The sequence below is a fragment of the Microcaecilia unicolor genome, chromosome 6 (genome assembly GCF_901765095.1).
Source record: "Microcaecilia unicolor chromosome 6, aMicUni1.1, whole genome shotgun sequence".
Lineage (NCBI taxonomy): Eukaryota > Metazoa > Chordata > Amphibia > Gymnophiona > Siphonopidae > Microcaecilia > Microcaecilia unicolor.
In genome coordinates, this window is record NC_044036.1 from 176,963,181 (window position 1) to 176,976,846 (window position 13,666).

The 13,666-nt window shown below is 44.2% G+C and overlaps 1 protein-coding gene across 1 annotated transcript in view; it reads left to right on the forward strand.

The window, feature by feature from the left end:
* The first annotated feature begins 2,826 nt into the window (after positions 1-2,826).
* Positions 2,827-13,666, forward strand: part of TNNC1 (troponin C1, slow skeletal and cardiac type) — a 37,120-nt gene continuing 26,280 nt past the window's right edge. The window contains exon 1 of the mRNA XM_030207161.1: positions 2,827-2,931. Coding sequence (XP_030063021.1) covers positions 2,908-2,931 — 24 coding nt within the window. The 5' untranslated portion in view covers positions 2,827-2,907. The remainder of the gene's footprint in view (positions 2,932-13,666) is intronic.

The window sequence follows — 13,666 nt, forward strand, 5'->3', positions numbered from 1 at the left end:
AACGAGATTCCTGCATTTTGTACATACATACTGACCCAGCAGTTAATTTCAGAGAGAAGCTATACAGTCAGGTTTCCTGTGATTATTCACTACAAAGTATATAAACACAAAGGAGTGACTGTATGGATGACTGATCAGGAGCAAAATAATTGACCTACATTTGAAGTTTATGTACTGTCTTCCTCTACAAGCTGAACACACCACCAGAAACCTTTTTTTTTTTTTAATCTTTGAGAAAAGTTATTGGCAGAGGAGAACAGCTTTTTCTTCCAAATTTTTTTTTCTGGAAGCAGTCTGAGATATTTTTCTTGCTGTCTCTCAGCTAAATTTAAAGAGCATGTCCTCCTGTTTATTTATTTGTTTATCTCATTTGTACCCCACAGTTTCCCAACAGTGTCAGGCTCAATGTGGCTTACAACGGACTAAAGAGGCAGATGCCAATGCAGTAAAATGAAGCTAATACAGCAGAAAAACCTATAATAGATATTGGGGAAGAGTAGGGATGGATGGAAGGATTAGGGAAACCTGGAGGGAAGAGGGAAGGGGAATGTGTCCTGCCAGTGTGTGTGTGGGGTGCTGTTTCACTATCACATTTCCAATTCTGAGGGACAGCTTCTTGTCCCTCAGTATTGGAAATGCGATAGTGAAACAGCAGAACAACTAATAGCATTTATATAGCACTACCAGACACACGCAGCACTGAACATTTGACATAGACAGTCCCTGCTCAAAGAGCTACAGGGAACCTACCTGTCCCTAGCAATTGAAAACAAACTTTGAAGCATCACCCCCCCCCCCCACACACACACACAGCCTCCCCCCCCCAAAAAAAAAAAAAAAAAACAGGGCTCCATGTATGTACAAATAGGAGGAACTATACTTCTGGAAACTTTCGAAAATGGAATCACTAACAGGCTTTCAATGATTATTCCTACTTTAGAAAATGAGATGACTGCACCTCAAAATATGGCATGTGGAGAGAAGAATTAAGATGCTCAGATCAGTATTTAGCAAATTCCCACTGTTTCTGCAAAAGCTCTGTTAAATGCAGAGCCTTTGCAAAATATATGCAAGGAAGTGCAGGAGTCACATTCATGCCTCTCCATGTCCCGCTGGAGTAGTATAAAAACAAAAAGCCACGTCCCACTGGAGCAGTGGTTAAATAAAAAAAGCCACGTGTGACAAAAAGCGTGTAGCACTAACCCACTTAGATGTAGGAGTAGTTTAAAAAAAAAATCATTGCTCCTGACACCAGCCATGCCCTCACTCCCAACACCTACCCTGACAGCACCACCACATTTTCCGATCCCCTCCACACACATTAAACCCACATCTGATTCCCCACATCACAACACATCAGTGGCGTTCCTAGGGGGGTCGGACACCTGGGGTGGTGCCCCGCCCCCTGGGTGCAGCGCCCCCCGATGCAGCGCGGACCCCCCCCCTCCGGCAAAAGAACCCCCCGCGAAAATGTCGCTGGGGGTGCCGCAGCGCACGCCTGCTGCGAGTTTACTAACTTTGCTCGTAACAGTAACCTGTTCCAGGGCAGAGGGACCTGCAGCGAATGAGAGAAGTTAGCGAACTCTCGCAGCAGGCTCACGCCGTGGCACCCCCCAGCGGCGTGCACCCAGGGTGGCTCGCCCCCACCGCCCCCCCCCCCCTTGGTACGCCACTGCAACACGTTTATTTATTCCAATTCCCCCCTCCACATATAAAAATCACATCCTATTCCTCCCCCAAATCTCCTCCCAATTCCCTCCGAACACACCTCAAACCCTCATCTGAATCTCTCCCAACAGCCATACTGTCACCCGATTCCCCCTCCTCTCCATTGACTCATCTGATTCTCGCCTCTTGAAAAGGACCCCCCCCACACACACACACCTTTGACTCCACCCTTGTTGTTACTAGGGGTCCCTGGTGCCTATAGGGAGCAAGAACGATTCCCAATTGATCCTTCGCCATCAAAGTCCCAGGTCCAAAATGGCACTTGCAGACCCTAGCGGTAATCTCATAGTAACATATAAAAGCAAAAGGAATTCAGTCCCCTAGTGCTAAATGCTGCTTCATCCATGTTATTTTATTCCTATAAACGCAGCAGCAATTAGCAGTTACCTCAAGATAGCACACGCTGATGTAATCCTTGCCCATTGTCACCAGTGAACATAATGTGTTTGAACACAAGCAGGAAGTAATTTATACTATTGCTGAACCATTATGTATTGTTTTAGTTGATAGGGTTTCCTTTTGCATTGACTCTTTCATTTTGTGGACTGTGACTCTGGGATAGCTAGTGGCTGATGTTTTCCTTAATGCAGTTAATATATTTATTCATTGTCTTCCTTTAGCTAATTTGATGCTTTTTTCTGATAGGGAGTACTTGTTATTCTGTATAACTCTCAAACAATTTGCATAAATATTCTTTTTTAAATGTAAGCCTTAATTTAAAAAATATTTTATTAAATCAAAATAGTAGCAACTCCACTCCCCCACTTTTTTTTTTTGAGGAAAAAAAGATCACATTTTTGAAAGCAATTATTTCTGTTCTCTGATTTTTGGAGTTTGTTATAATGGGGGGGGGGGGGATGGATTTTTGGCAAATGCAGTTTTGTTAAACTGCTGAAAAATACATAAGACATTTATATACTTCAGCAGTAGGTCTAGCTGTCTCCTCTCTTCTCCCACCCGCATGGGACACTTTCATTGGGAGTGCTAATCACTAATTTGTGTTATTTCAAGGATGCAGTGTATATCTGTGAGAGCAGCAGCCAGCTTGTGAGTGACAGAGGTGGAGCTGAGAGACTGATATATAAGCTCTTCTCCAATGAAGAGATATCTGGCAGACTTTAAGCAGTGTGACCCTGTACAGCCCCTCTCTGTGGAGCTCCACACCACCAACAGCCCACCATGGATGATATTTATAAGGCAGCGGTAAGTAGCCCTTTTACAAAGCTAGAAAGAATTTCTACAGTTAGGAATCAAGGAAGTGCTGCTTCCTTCAGTAAATAATGTACAACTCTTTAGTTTGTGATTTAAAAAAATTAAGGGTCTGAGCATGATAATAATAATAATAATATACACTTGGAAAAAAGATTTCCTACAGTGTAATTAAATAGCATTAAAAGAGACACACTGAGCTTCAAGGTGTTATGGAACAAATTGTTTCTGAGTTTCAGAGCCCCAAGATTTTACTGATGAGGATGTGAGGCTTAACTTTACCACTGACTGTGCACAACATTCCACTGATGTTTATGAAAACTTTATGACTATCAATTAAAATTAATGATGTCAGGATTAACCTTGAAGTATACATATCTGGGAATATCATGGCCTAAGGTTAAACTTGATGCACTAATGTCTTTTTGTTTTTTAAATTTTACAACCAAGCTGACTCTAACTCTATGTGGACCAGTGGTTTGTAAAGCTCCCTTTATATGCTGCAAGAGTCTAAACAGAGGGACCATGTACAACAGTAATTCTGCTTTTTGTTCATGGCTGTGATGAAAACAAAATCTCTATTTTCAGAAGTTTGAGCAAATAGGAATAGCAAATGCTGATGGAACAGAAGGGGAATAAATACTAGGATACGGGATATATAAATGAATGAATGCAGGTGGCAAAAAAACACAGGGTAGTGAGGGGTAATGAGTTCTGAAATATGGAAATGATGGGATAAGAATCTTATACATTTTAAATTCTTGGAATAATAGCTATAGATATACTGGAACAGAAGATTTTAAATTATAATTTACAGTTGCTGGGATTTGATATGTATAAAAGCATATTATCATATTTTAGAGGAAGGCTTCCTATTACTTCATCAGGAAAGGACAATTGTTTCCCATCTGCTCTTTCATTTGCATACTAGTGGAACCCAGCCCTTTTCCTCAACAATGAAATGGACCCTAGGAAGGCTCTCTTGTAAGCGATTTTTTGTCTCTCCCCTTCCCTCTATATCCAGCGATTCTTCCCTTCCCTTCCCTCCTATCCCCTCCCCTCCCCTCCATGTCCAGCAATTCTCCTCTTCCCTGCCCTCCCATCCGTGTCCCATGATTCTCTTCTCTCCTGTCCTCTCCTCCTATCCCATCCCATCCATGTCCATCGATTCTACTCTGCTCTGCCCTCCCCTCGATGTGCCGCGATTCTCTCTTCCTTTGTACCTCAAAGTTTTTTGGCTGGCCTGGCTGGCTTCCCTTCCGATGGTAACTTCCTGACATCAGCTCGCCTCCAGCGTTCCCTTCCCTCTCACTGTTCCACCCTCTGACGCCATTACATTTTGACACAAGGGTGGGGCAGTGAGGGGAAACGGAACGCTGGAGGCTGGCTGATGTCATTTGATGTTATGAACCCAGGCAGCCAGACAGCGATGGAACGTTGGAGGTGCAAATTATTATATAGGATCTTTGTTGCTGCACCACAAGAGAAAATGAAATTAAACCGTAAATACCTCTAGTTACTAGATAGTAAGTTCCTTTTGTTCTCAGACTGCTACTTCCATTTTATTTAGTTAACTGCAGAGACTCGTAATAAAATTGAATTTGTGATTTGAAGTTTATCCTTAGCTTAAACCTCTTTTGCAAGCTTATTATTATTGCTCATCTGAGGTAGAGCAGCACAAGGAAAGAATTGAGCATATGGAGTGTCTGTGACATACTCAGTATTGTACACAAATGTCACCACTTCGAACTGTGTTGCCCCATACCTAACACCTTCAAACACAGACAGTAGACTGTGATGGGCTACTGGGGCCATAGCTTTACTAATATTTTTCCCAACCCAGCAACTTGGAGTGGAAGAGTAGTCTAATGGTTAGATCAATGACATGAGAATCAGGAGAACACCTGTTCAAATCCCACTGCAGCTCTTTGTGATCTTGGGTAAGTCTCTTAACCTTCCATTGCCTCAGGTACAAACTCAGATTTTGAGCCTTCTAGGGATAGAAAAATACCCACCGTACCTGAATGCACAATACTTCAATAGCTTACGAGCTTGCATATACATAGTACATAGTAAATGACGGCAGACAAAGACCTGTACGGTCCATCCAGTCTGCCCAACAAGATAAATTCATTTTACATGGTATGTGATACTTTATATGTATACCCGAGTTTGCTTTGTCCTTGCCTTTCTCAGGGCACAGACCATAGAAGTCTGCCCAGTATTGTTGTTGTACTAAGTTCTGAAGCTACCATCGAAGCCCCTTAAAATTTACACTCCAGCCCATTCTTATCTATTCTATTGCAAGTGATATATAAGAAATTAAAATAAATAGAGAGCCTGGGCAGGAGATTGGTTTGTTTGGCTCCCTGCAACTAAATAGGTGACTTACTGCCCCTACCTTCAAATGTAGACCAACAATCATTGCTCTTTGCCCACTTCCTTCCTCTCCCCCAAATAAATCTCTGGATAAATATGCAACACCACTAAATTGATACAAAGCTTCCAAAGGTTCCTTTTTTGTTCTACCAACTCTGATGGGGACCTTGTAATTAACCAAATACGTACGGAGACCTCTAAATGGCCAACATGACAGAGGCCTACTGTTTTAATGTTGCTTATACACATGTGTATGATGACCTAAACATTTTTCACATAAAATGTCACCACATGTGTGTAAGTAACATTAAAACAGGAGGACTGTGTCAATAATATTTGCTATTGCTCAGCAGTGACACCCAGTGGCCATTTTAGTCAGATTCTAAAGGGAACTGTAACCTGAGACCCTTGGGTAAGGACCATCAATGTGATGGCTGGGCTGAATTGGATGGCAGATACAAAACAGGATGAAAGCTCTGAGTAGTAACAACTAAAGGGTTCATGGTGCTACCAGACTTTGGAATGCTCTTCCTAAAGCAAGCAAGTTTATAGATGTTCAGAAGTCTTCTAAAAACACATTTCTTCAGTACGGCCTTTCTGAATACAAAGAACTCTATTTGAACTTTACCACATCCTTTTCTTAATATCGTTTAGCCCTTTTTTTCCATCTAGTCCTGCCTAATTATGCTGTCACATATCCACCTTTAATTATTTGTTTGTCCTTGAGATAGTCTAAATCCCTGCTTACTTACCTCACATGTATTAATTTGTTTTTTGAAGTGATTGAAATTTGAGTTATATTCTGTACTTTATTATGCTTTATTCACTTATTGTTTGTTTGTAAGCCACATTAAACTTGAGTCTATTTCAGGCTAATGTGGGGTATAAATGGCAAGAATAAATAATAATATATAGTAGATGACAGCAGAGAAAGACCTGTACGGTCCATCCAATCTGCCCTACAAGATACCTGACCTTGATTTGTATCTGCCATTTTCAGAGCACAGACCATAGATGTCTGCCCAGCACTAGCCCCACCTCCCAACCACCGGTGCTGCCACCCAATCTCTGCTAAGCTTCTGAGGATCCATTCCTTTTGAACAGGATTCCTTTATGTTTATCCCACGCATTTTTTAATTCCGTTACCGTTTTCATCTCCACCACCTCCCGCATAAAAGCTAATTTTCATTCAGCTGAAAAAAAGAGCAGGAGGACACTGCTCAGACTCCCTCCTCCCAAAATAAATCTATGATGTATTGCTAATACTATTCACTGAATACTAGATCCACACCATGTAAGTAGAAGTCACTCAGTTTTCAGGGGCTGACAGTCAGTAGGGTTTGACCTGCGTGATCTTTGGGTCATTGGCCTCGTCCATTTTTAAATTCTTTCATAAGAAGTAGCTCACAATAAGGAGCCTTAGCTTCTTCCTGATTCCATTATAAAGATTTTAAATCTAAGAAGGTACGTAAGTGAGGCATGATTCCAGTTTTCAGGGCTGGAGGGATGTGAACAAGGTTTGCATTTTAATGGATGGATGCTATTACAATATACTGAGGGGGAGAAAAGTTATCTAGATTTTCTACTGAGATTTGAGTGTCCTCTGTTCGGAGATACTTTTCTGCCATGGCTTCAGAGCTAAGAATATCAACATTTTATTTGGAAAAAATATGTATATTTTTGGTTGTACAAGACACTGAGATTTCAGAAGGTTTTACAAAACACAAGAAGTTCCTTTGTGTCTCTGCCTCACTCAATTTTTCATGCAGAAACAGGTGATCTGTCCTTGGATGCATATATTTTCAGACCCATTGTCCTTGACGGAATACATACACTGGCATGTCCTCACGGAAGTGCTATGCAGGAGATTCCTGGCACTCATTCTTATAGGATCAGTGCTGAAGTGCCAGGTGCCAGTCACAAAGCAATGCTGCACCTCGCCAAGCTGTACTAGGTTGACTGAATAGCATGATGAAAAAACAGCATGTGTTTGCTATCAAAGCCAAATATTTTACAGTAAATATTCATTGACATATGCTGTCATTTCCACTGACATGTCAGAAGAACAGTGAGGAAAATAATTACAAACAAACAAAAAAAAAAAAAGAGTCCCAACCGAACAGCAAAAAAATAACGCACACCAAAGACTGTCAGTAAAACCAACTACCCAAGTCAAAATATTTATGAATAAGATCATCAGCTAACCTCAGATCTCAGATGAGAAGCAACGCTGTTCACCTAGACACCATGTTAGTTAGGTTTATTACGATACTGCTTAATTGAAATCACTATAATTTCATTTCTGTTTAAAATATGTTCTTACTTTTTCTTGTTTTGATAGTGTGCTTGTTTTTTTGGGCATGTATATGTTTGTTGATCTTTGGTCAGGTAGCAATCAGTCAATGCTGGTATAAAACAGTTTAAAATACTTTCTTAGCACCTGCTTCTCCTAATATAACCATATACAGGGGCAATGGGATATCTTTTTGGTTGCAGGGAGCCAAAGAAACCAATCTCTGGCCCCGCCCCTACCCCCACTCTCTAGGTGCTGAGGCTGTGTTGGGCAAGATATTGGTCAATTTATGGTCCCAGCAGCCCAGCCGATTTCACTGCCTGTGCCACACATACCCTAACATGAATTTAGAGTGCAATAGCTTTTACTTTCTTATATATGTGAGAAAGTTGTGCCTCTCCCCTTAGTGCAGGTAAAATTGTGTATACAAGGGGCAGGGAGAGGAAAGAAAACATGCAGTTTTAATTTTCAAACCTCCCTGCATACTTTCAGTGTGTGCCTTGTACCAGTACATGTGCAAAGTACCTGAGTATTGTTGTATTTGCATAGTGGGAATGCGACTTGATATACCACCTTTCTGTGGTTTTTGCAACTACATTTAAAGCAATTTACATAGTATATAGAGGTACTTATTTATACCTGACACAATGGAGGGTTAAGTGACTTGCCCAAAGTCACAAGGCGCTGCAGTGGGAACCAAAGCCAGTTCCCCAGGATCAAAGTCCGCTGCACTAACCACTAGGCTACTCTTCCAATTATGCATGTTGGCCTTTCCCGTTTATCTGTGTGACTTTCCGCCTTATTTTCGAAAGACGCCCATATTTCGACCCAAATCGGGAGATGGGCATCTTTCTCCCGTGGGCGCCCAAATCAGTATAATCGAAAGTCGATTTTGGGCGTCTTCAACTGCAATCTGTCGCGGAAATGGCCAAAGTTGACGGGGGCGTGTCGGAGGCATGGTGAAGGCGGGACTGGGGCGTGTGTATCGGCCGAGGAGAGATGGGCGCCCTCAGCCAATAATCGAAAAAAGAAAGGCGTTTTTACCGTGAATTTAGGTCACTTTTTTTGGACCCTTTTTTGAACGAACAAGTCCCAAAAAGTGCCCTAAATGACCAGATGACCACCGGAGGGAATCGGGGATGACCACCCCTGACTCCCCCAGTGGTCACTAACCCCCTCCCACCAAAAAAAAATAACTTTAACAACTTTTTTTTCCAGCCTGTATGCCAGCCTCAAATGCCATACCCAGCTCCATCACAGCAGTATGCAGGTCTCTGGAGCAGTTGTTAGTGGGTGCAGTGGACGTCAGCCAGGTGGACCCAGGCCCATCCCCCCCTACCTGTTACACTTGTGGTGGTAAATGGGAGCGCTCCAAACCGCCCCCAAAACCCACTGTACCCACATCTAGGTGCCCCCCTTCAGCCATAAGTGCTATGGTAATGGTGTAGAGTTGTGGACAGTGGGTTTGGGGGGATTTGGGGGGGCTCAGCACCCAAGGGAAGGGAGCTATGGACTTGGGAGGTATTTTTTTTAATTGTTACAAGTGCCCCCTAGGGTGCCCGGTTGGTGTCCTGGCATATGAGGGGGATCAGTGCACTATGAATCCTGGCCCCTCCCATGACTCAATGCCTTGGATTTGTTCGTTTTTGAGCTGGGCGCCTTCGGTTTCCATTATTGCTGAAAACAAAACCGCCCAGCTCAAATCCGCACAAATCCGATGCATTTGGCTGGCACAAACCGTATTATCGGAAAAAAGATGGACGCCCATTTTTTTCAAAAATACGGTTTGTCCCGCCCCTTCACGTACCCATTCTCAGAGATAGACACCCATGGAGATGGGCGTTCACGTTCGATTATGCCCCTCATTGTATCACTATTGCCCTTCCCAAATATAATTAGATTTTTGTACCCTGAAAGAGCACAAATAATGTTATACATAGTAACAGAGTAACAAAAATAGATGACAGGTAAATTATCTGTTTAAAGCAGGGGTTCTCACCCCACTCTTCAGGCAACCCTGACAGTCTTGTTTTCAAGCTATCCATAGTGATTATTCATGAGAGAGATTTGTGTATAATGGATGCAAATCTTTCTTATGCATCTTCATTGTGAATATCTGGATGGGGATGAGCTAAGGACTGTGTTGAGAACCACTAGTTATACCAGCATGTGCAGTGCTCAGTCTTGAACACACCTCCACCAAAACTCTCACACAAATGTATAGATGAATTAGCAGTGATCTCTCTGTCTTTATGGAAATGAACAGGGCAAGGTATATTTCTGAGCTGCTTAGAGCAGAAAAGGGGAATGATTATCAGCCTAACCTAAAGCCTCTACTTGAATATCAGGCTGCATCTATTTTCTGAGGCATTCACACACATGGGGGTACTGCGGACTGGTAAAGTGCACCTCATGTCTACATAAGGTTATACATTGACTGAGCTAATTCTGGGAAACATTCCAGGCTCCAGTGATGGAGCTCAGAGTGGTGCTGGGGACAAGTGTTCAGATAAATGCTCCCAAGGCTAAATGCCAGTGCTGGAAACAATCAAAAGGTTTATCTTTATCTCCAGCACCTCTGTCTGTGCGTGTTATAAATAGCCCGTGTGCAGCAGGAGTTTGGTTACTTGGGATTTATGAAGAACATTTGTTCCCCAAGCAGACACAGTGCTCTCCCTATCTCAACTATTCCATTTCATTGCCAAACAATGAAATGACGGCCTTCCAGCTGCTTGCCTTCCATCAGAGAAAGGTTGTGGGGAAGGTTCGTGTTTCACTTTTAAATGCTGGAGAATCATCCCGCTGCTATTGTTATCTTACCGAGATGGCCTGGGCTATGATCACTGTTTGGCTCTAGCCCCAGTTGTGGAAATGGTCCTCTAGTTTTGTTGCAAAGTACATGTGGTAAATCAACCTCCTTGACTTGTTATCACATCACTTAACCCTCCATTGCCCCGTGTAAGCCGCATTGAGCCTGCTATGAGTGGGAAAGCGCGGGGTACAAATGTAACAAAGACTCAGGGCCCAACAAAACCAAAATGACAGATTCAGTATTTTGTTGACTGCTGAATTTAACTTTCTGAGTCTGGCATTCCCTTCCATTTCCAGCTGACATTTTTGCATGCCACTTTTATCTTTGTATGCCAGTGGCATAGCCATCAGGGGGGGGTAACTTGACTCCACTGCTCCGACCCTCCCCTGATACCTTTAAATTCTTTAGTTCTTCACTGCCAGCAAGCATCAACACATTCCCCCTTGGCCCTGCTCACATCAGCCCGAGCCTTCTCTCTGTTGCAACTTCCTGTTTGCGGGACCAGGAAGTTGCATCAGAGAGGAAGCTCTTGGAGCCAGCCCGAGTCGGGTTACCATATGTCCGGATTTACCCGGACATGTCCTCTTTTTGAGGACATGTCCGGGCAACCGGGCGGGTTTGGCCAATCTGCCCGTTTGTCCAGATTTCTGGACAAACAGGCGGGCTAGTGGGCGGGACGGCCCGCCCACCAGCCTGCCTGTTTGTCCAGAAATCCAGACAAACGAGCAGATTGCTAGCCTCCCCTCCCCTTACTTACTACTGCCCTGGTGGTCTAGTGACCTCTTCCGCCTTCGGAGCCGAAATCCAGACAAACGAGCAGATTGCTAGCCTCCCCTCCCCTTACTTACTACTGCCCTGGTGGTCTAGTGACCTCTTCCACCTTCGGAGCCGATTCAAAATGGCCACTGAGAGTTGAAGTGGCCTCGTGAAACTTCAACTCTCGGCGGCCATTTTGAATTGGCTCCGCGATCAGCAACAGGAAGGATGCATGCAGGGCAGCACTTCGGGCAGGAAAGAGGGGGCTCTTTCCTTCCCCCGAAGAGGTCACTAGACCACCAGGGCAGTAGTAAGGTAAGGGGAGGGGGTGACGGGGTGTGTGACAGGGGGGAGGGGAAAATGTGACAGGGGGCAGAGCGAGGACGTGACAGTGGGCGGGGCATGACAGAGGTGGGGTGGGCATGATGGGGGCGGGGCATGTATCCTTCGTTTTGGGGGACAAAATATGGTAACCCTAAGTACAAGCAAGGGGAATGAGTTGCTGCTCACTGCCGGTGAAGATCTAAAGGATTTAAAGGTACTGGGGGGAGGAGGGAGGGAGAGTGGGGTGACCCACAGATCACCGGGAGGGAGAGATACTGAGCAGCAGGGGATGGAGTTGTGGTGCTCGTCCACCCACGTTGGCCTCAGACCCGCCCAAAATTGTGTGCCTGGCTATGCCCCTGCATATGTACTGATTTATGAAAGACCTTGTGGCTGATATACTAAGCCACAAAAATATGTCTTGGCAGCTGTTTTTGCAAACTTTGGCTCCATAATGCAAATGTGCTCCTGCTTCATTTAAATCAGCTAACTAAATTTCACAAGTTATTTCTCATATATTCCCAGCTCCGGAATTTTTTTAAAGAGCCCTCTCTCACCTAGCACCACTCAGTATTTAAAGAGGCCACTCTTCCTGGTGTCTGAGGCTTCCTCTGGAGGAAATCTCAAGGCCTGGTAACCCAGTGGCTCTCCCCCCCTGCCCTACAAGAAAGTATCTTCCCCTTTCAGAGGAGGGCCTAAAACCCAGGTGGGTCAATGACTTCCTTAAACTCTCCTTCTCCAGTCCCAGTTTGGGGCTAAAATAAAAAAAAAAAATGTTGCTCCCTATCCAGTGTAAGCCTCTATGCCAAGCCACATCCCTTAAAACAAATCTTGCTGCAAGCTTGGAGACCCTCTCTGATATCCCTCCGCCTCCAAGCCCCAGCTCACTCCTCACCAAAATTTTCTAGCAAGGGCAGGAGTAATCCCTATTCACTCCTGCTCAACACTGCCAATTTGCAACATGGCAGTGCTTGACCCCTAGTAATGTCTGAATGTACAGTTACGGTTTAATCTTTCAACTGCACTGATTTGTAGAGCTAACTGGCCATGTTTAGCCAGCTAACTCTGAGCACTGCAATTGTAGGCTTAAATCTAGCTGAAATTGAGCTCTGGATAGCAGGGCTGCCGAGAGACTGAGCCAGGCCCGGGGGAAGCCCCCCCCCCCTCCGAGGCTGCTGCCACCGCCCTCGCGGAAACAGGAAGTTACATCAGACGAGGGCAGAACACAGGAAGGGAAGGCCTGAAGGGAGGCGATCTGCCACTATCACAGGGAGGTGAGGCCGCAGCGCTGCCAATTTGAATGCAGGGGGCCCGGTGGCGGACGGTCGACGGAGCCGAGGGTGGGCGGGTGAAACCAGGGACTGCGGCGCTGGGCCCCCCTTGGAGACCCTGGCCCGAGGAACTTTGTTCCCCTGCCCCCCCCCCCCCCTCAGCAGCCCTGCTGGACAGAATACTAGTTTAAGCATTCTGATACACTTTCACTTTCGACTCCCTAGTGATACTTCAGTGTTTCTCAGTGTTCTTGAAAAAGTAGTGCAGTTGTTATGTTAGTCTCCATGTTAGTCTATTCGAATGCTTAGAAATAAAAGTTAATAAAAAGTGGTAGGTAGTACCTTTTTACTGGACTTAATACAGAACATTTCTTGCTAACATCAGATGAAGGAAAACTGTCACTTTGTTTATTATTCGGATTTTCTTTTTAGATTGATTTACTTATCTTTTCCAAATGCAAGCACAAAGCAAGCTGTGTTAGGCACTAACCTGCGCCTAACACAATAAAAAAAAAAACACCTAACATGGGATGTGCTAAAGAATCTTGCATTACTTTAGCATGTGCGCGCACTAACCACATGTTAATCATTGTTTCGGAATTTTATGAGGGTGTGTCAGGGGCAGAGAGTGGATTTAAAATGGCTGCACATCAATAGTGACATTAGCCCATAGCCATTAATGAAAATAATAGAACAAAAAGCCTTGGTGAAGGCCACAGCAAAATGGCCTTAGAGCATAGGAAGGACCAGCATAAGGGCAAGCTAAGGTCAATCCATACCGCAGTTTAGTAAAAGAACCCCCCATGTTATTTCCCCATCCAAGTGAACTCGCAGTTTAAGGGGTCCTTTTACTAAGGTAAGATAATAGAGGGGCATTTTCGAAAGAAACGTCTA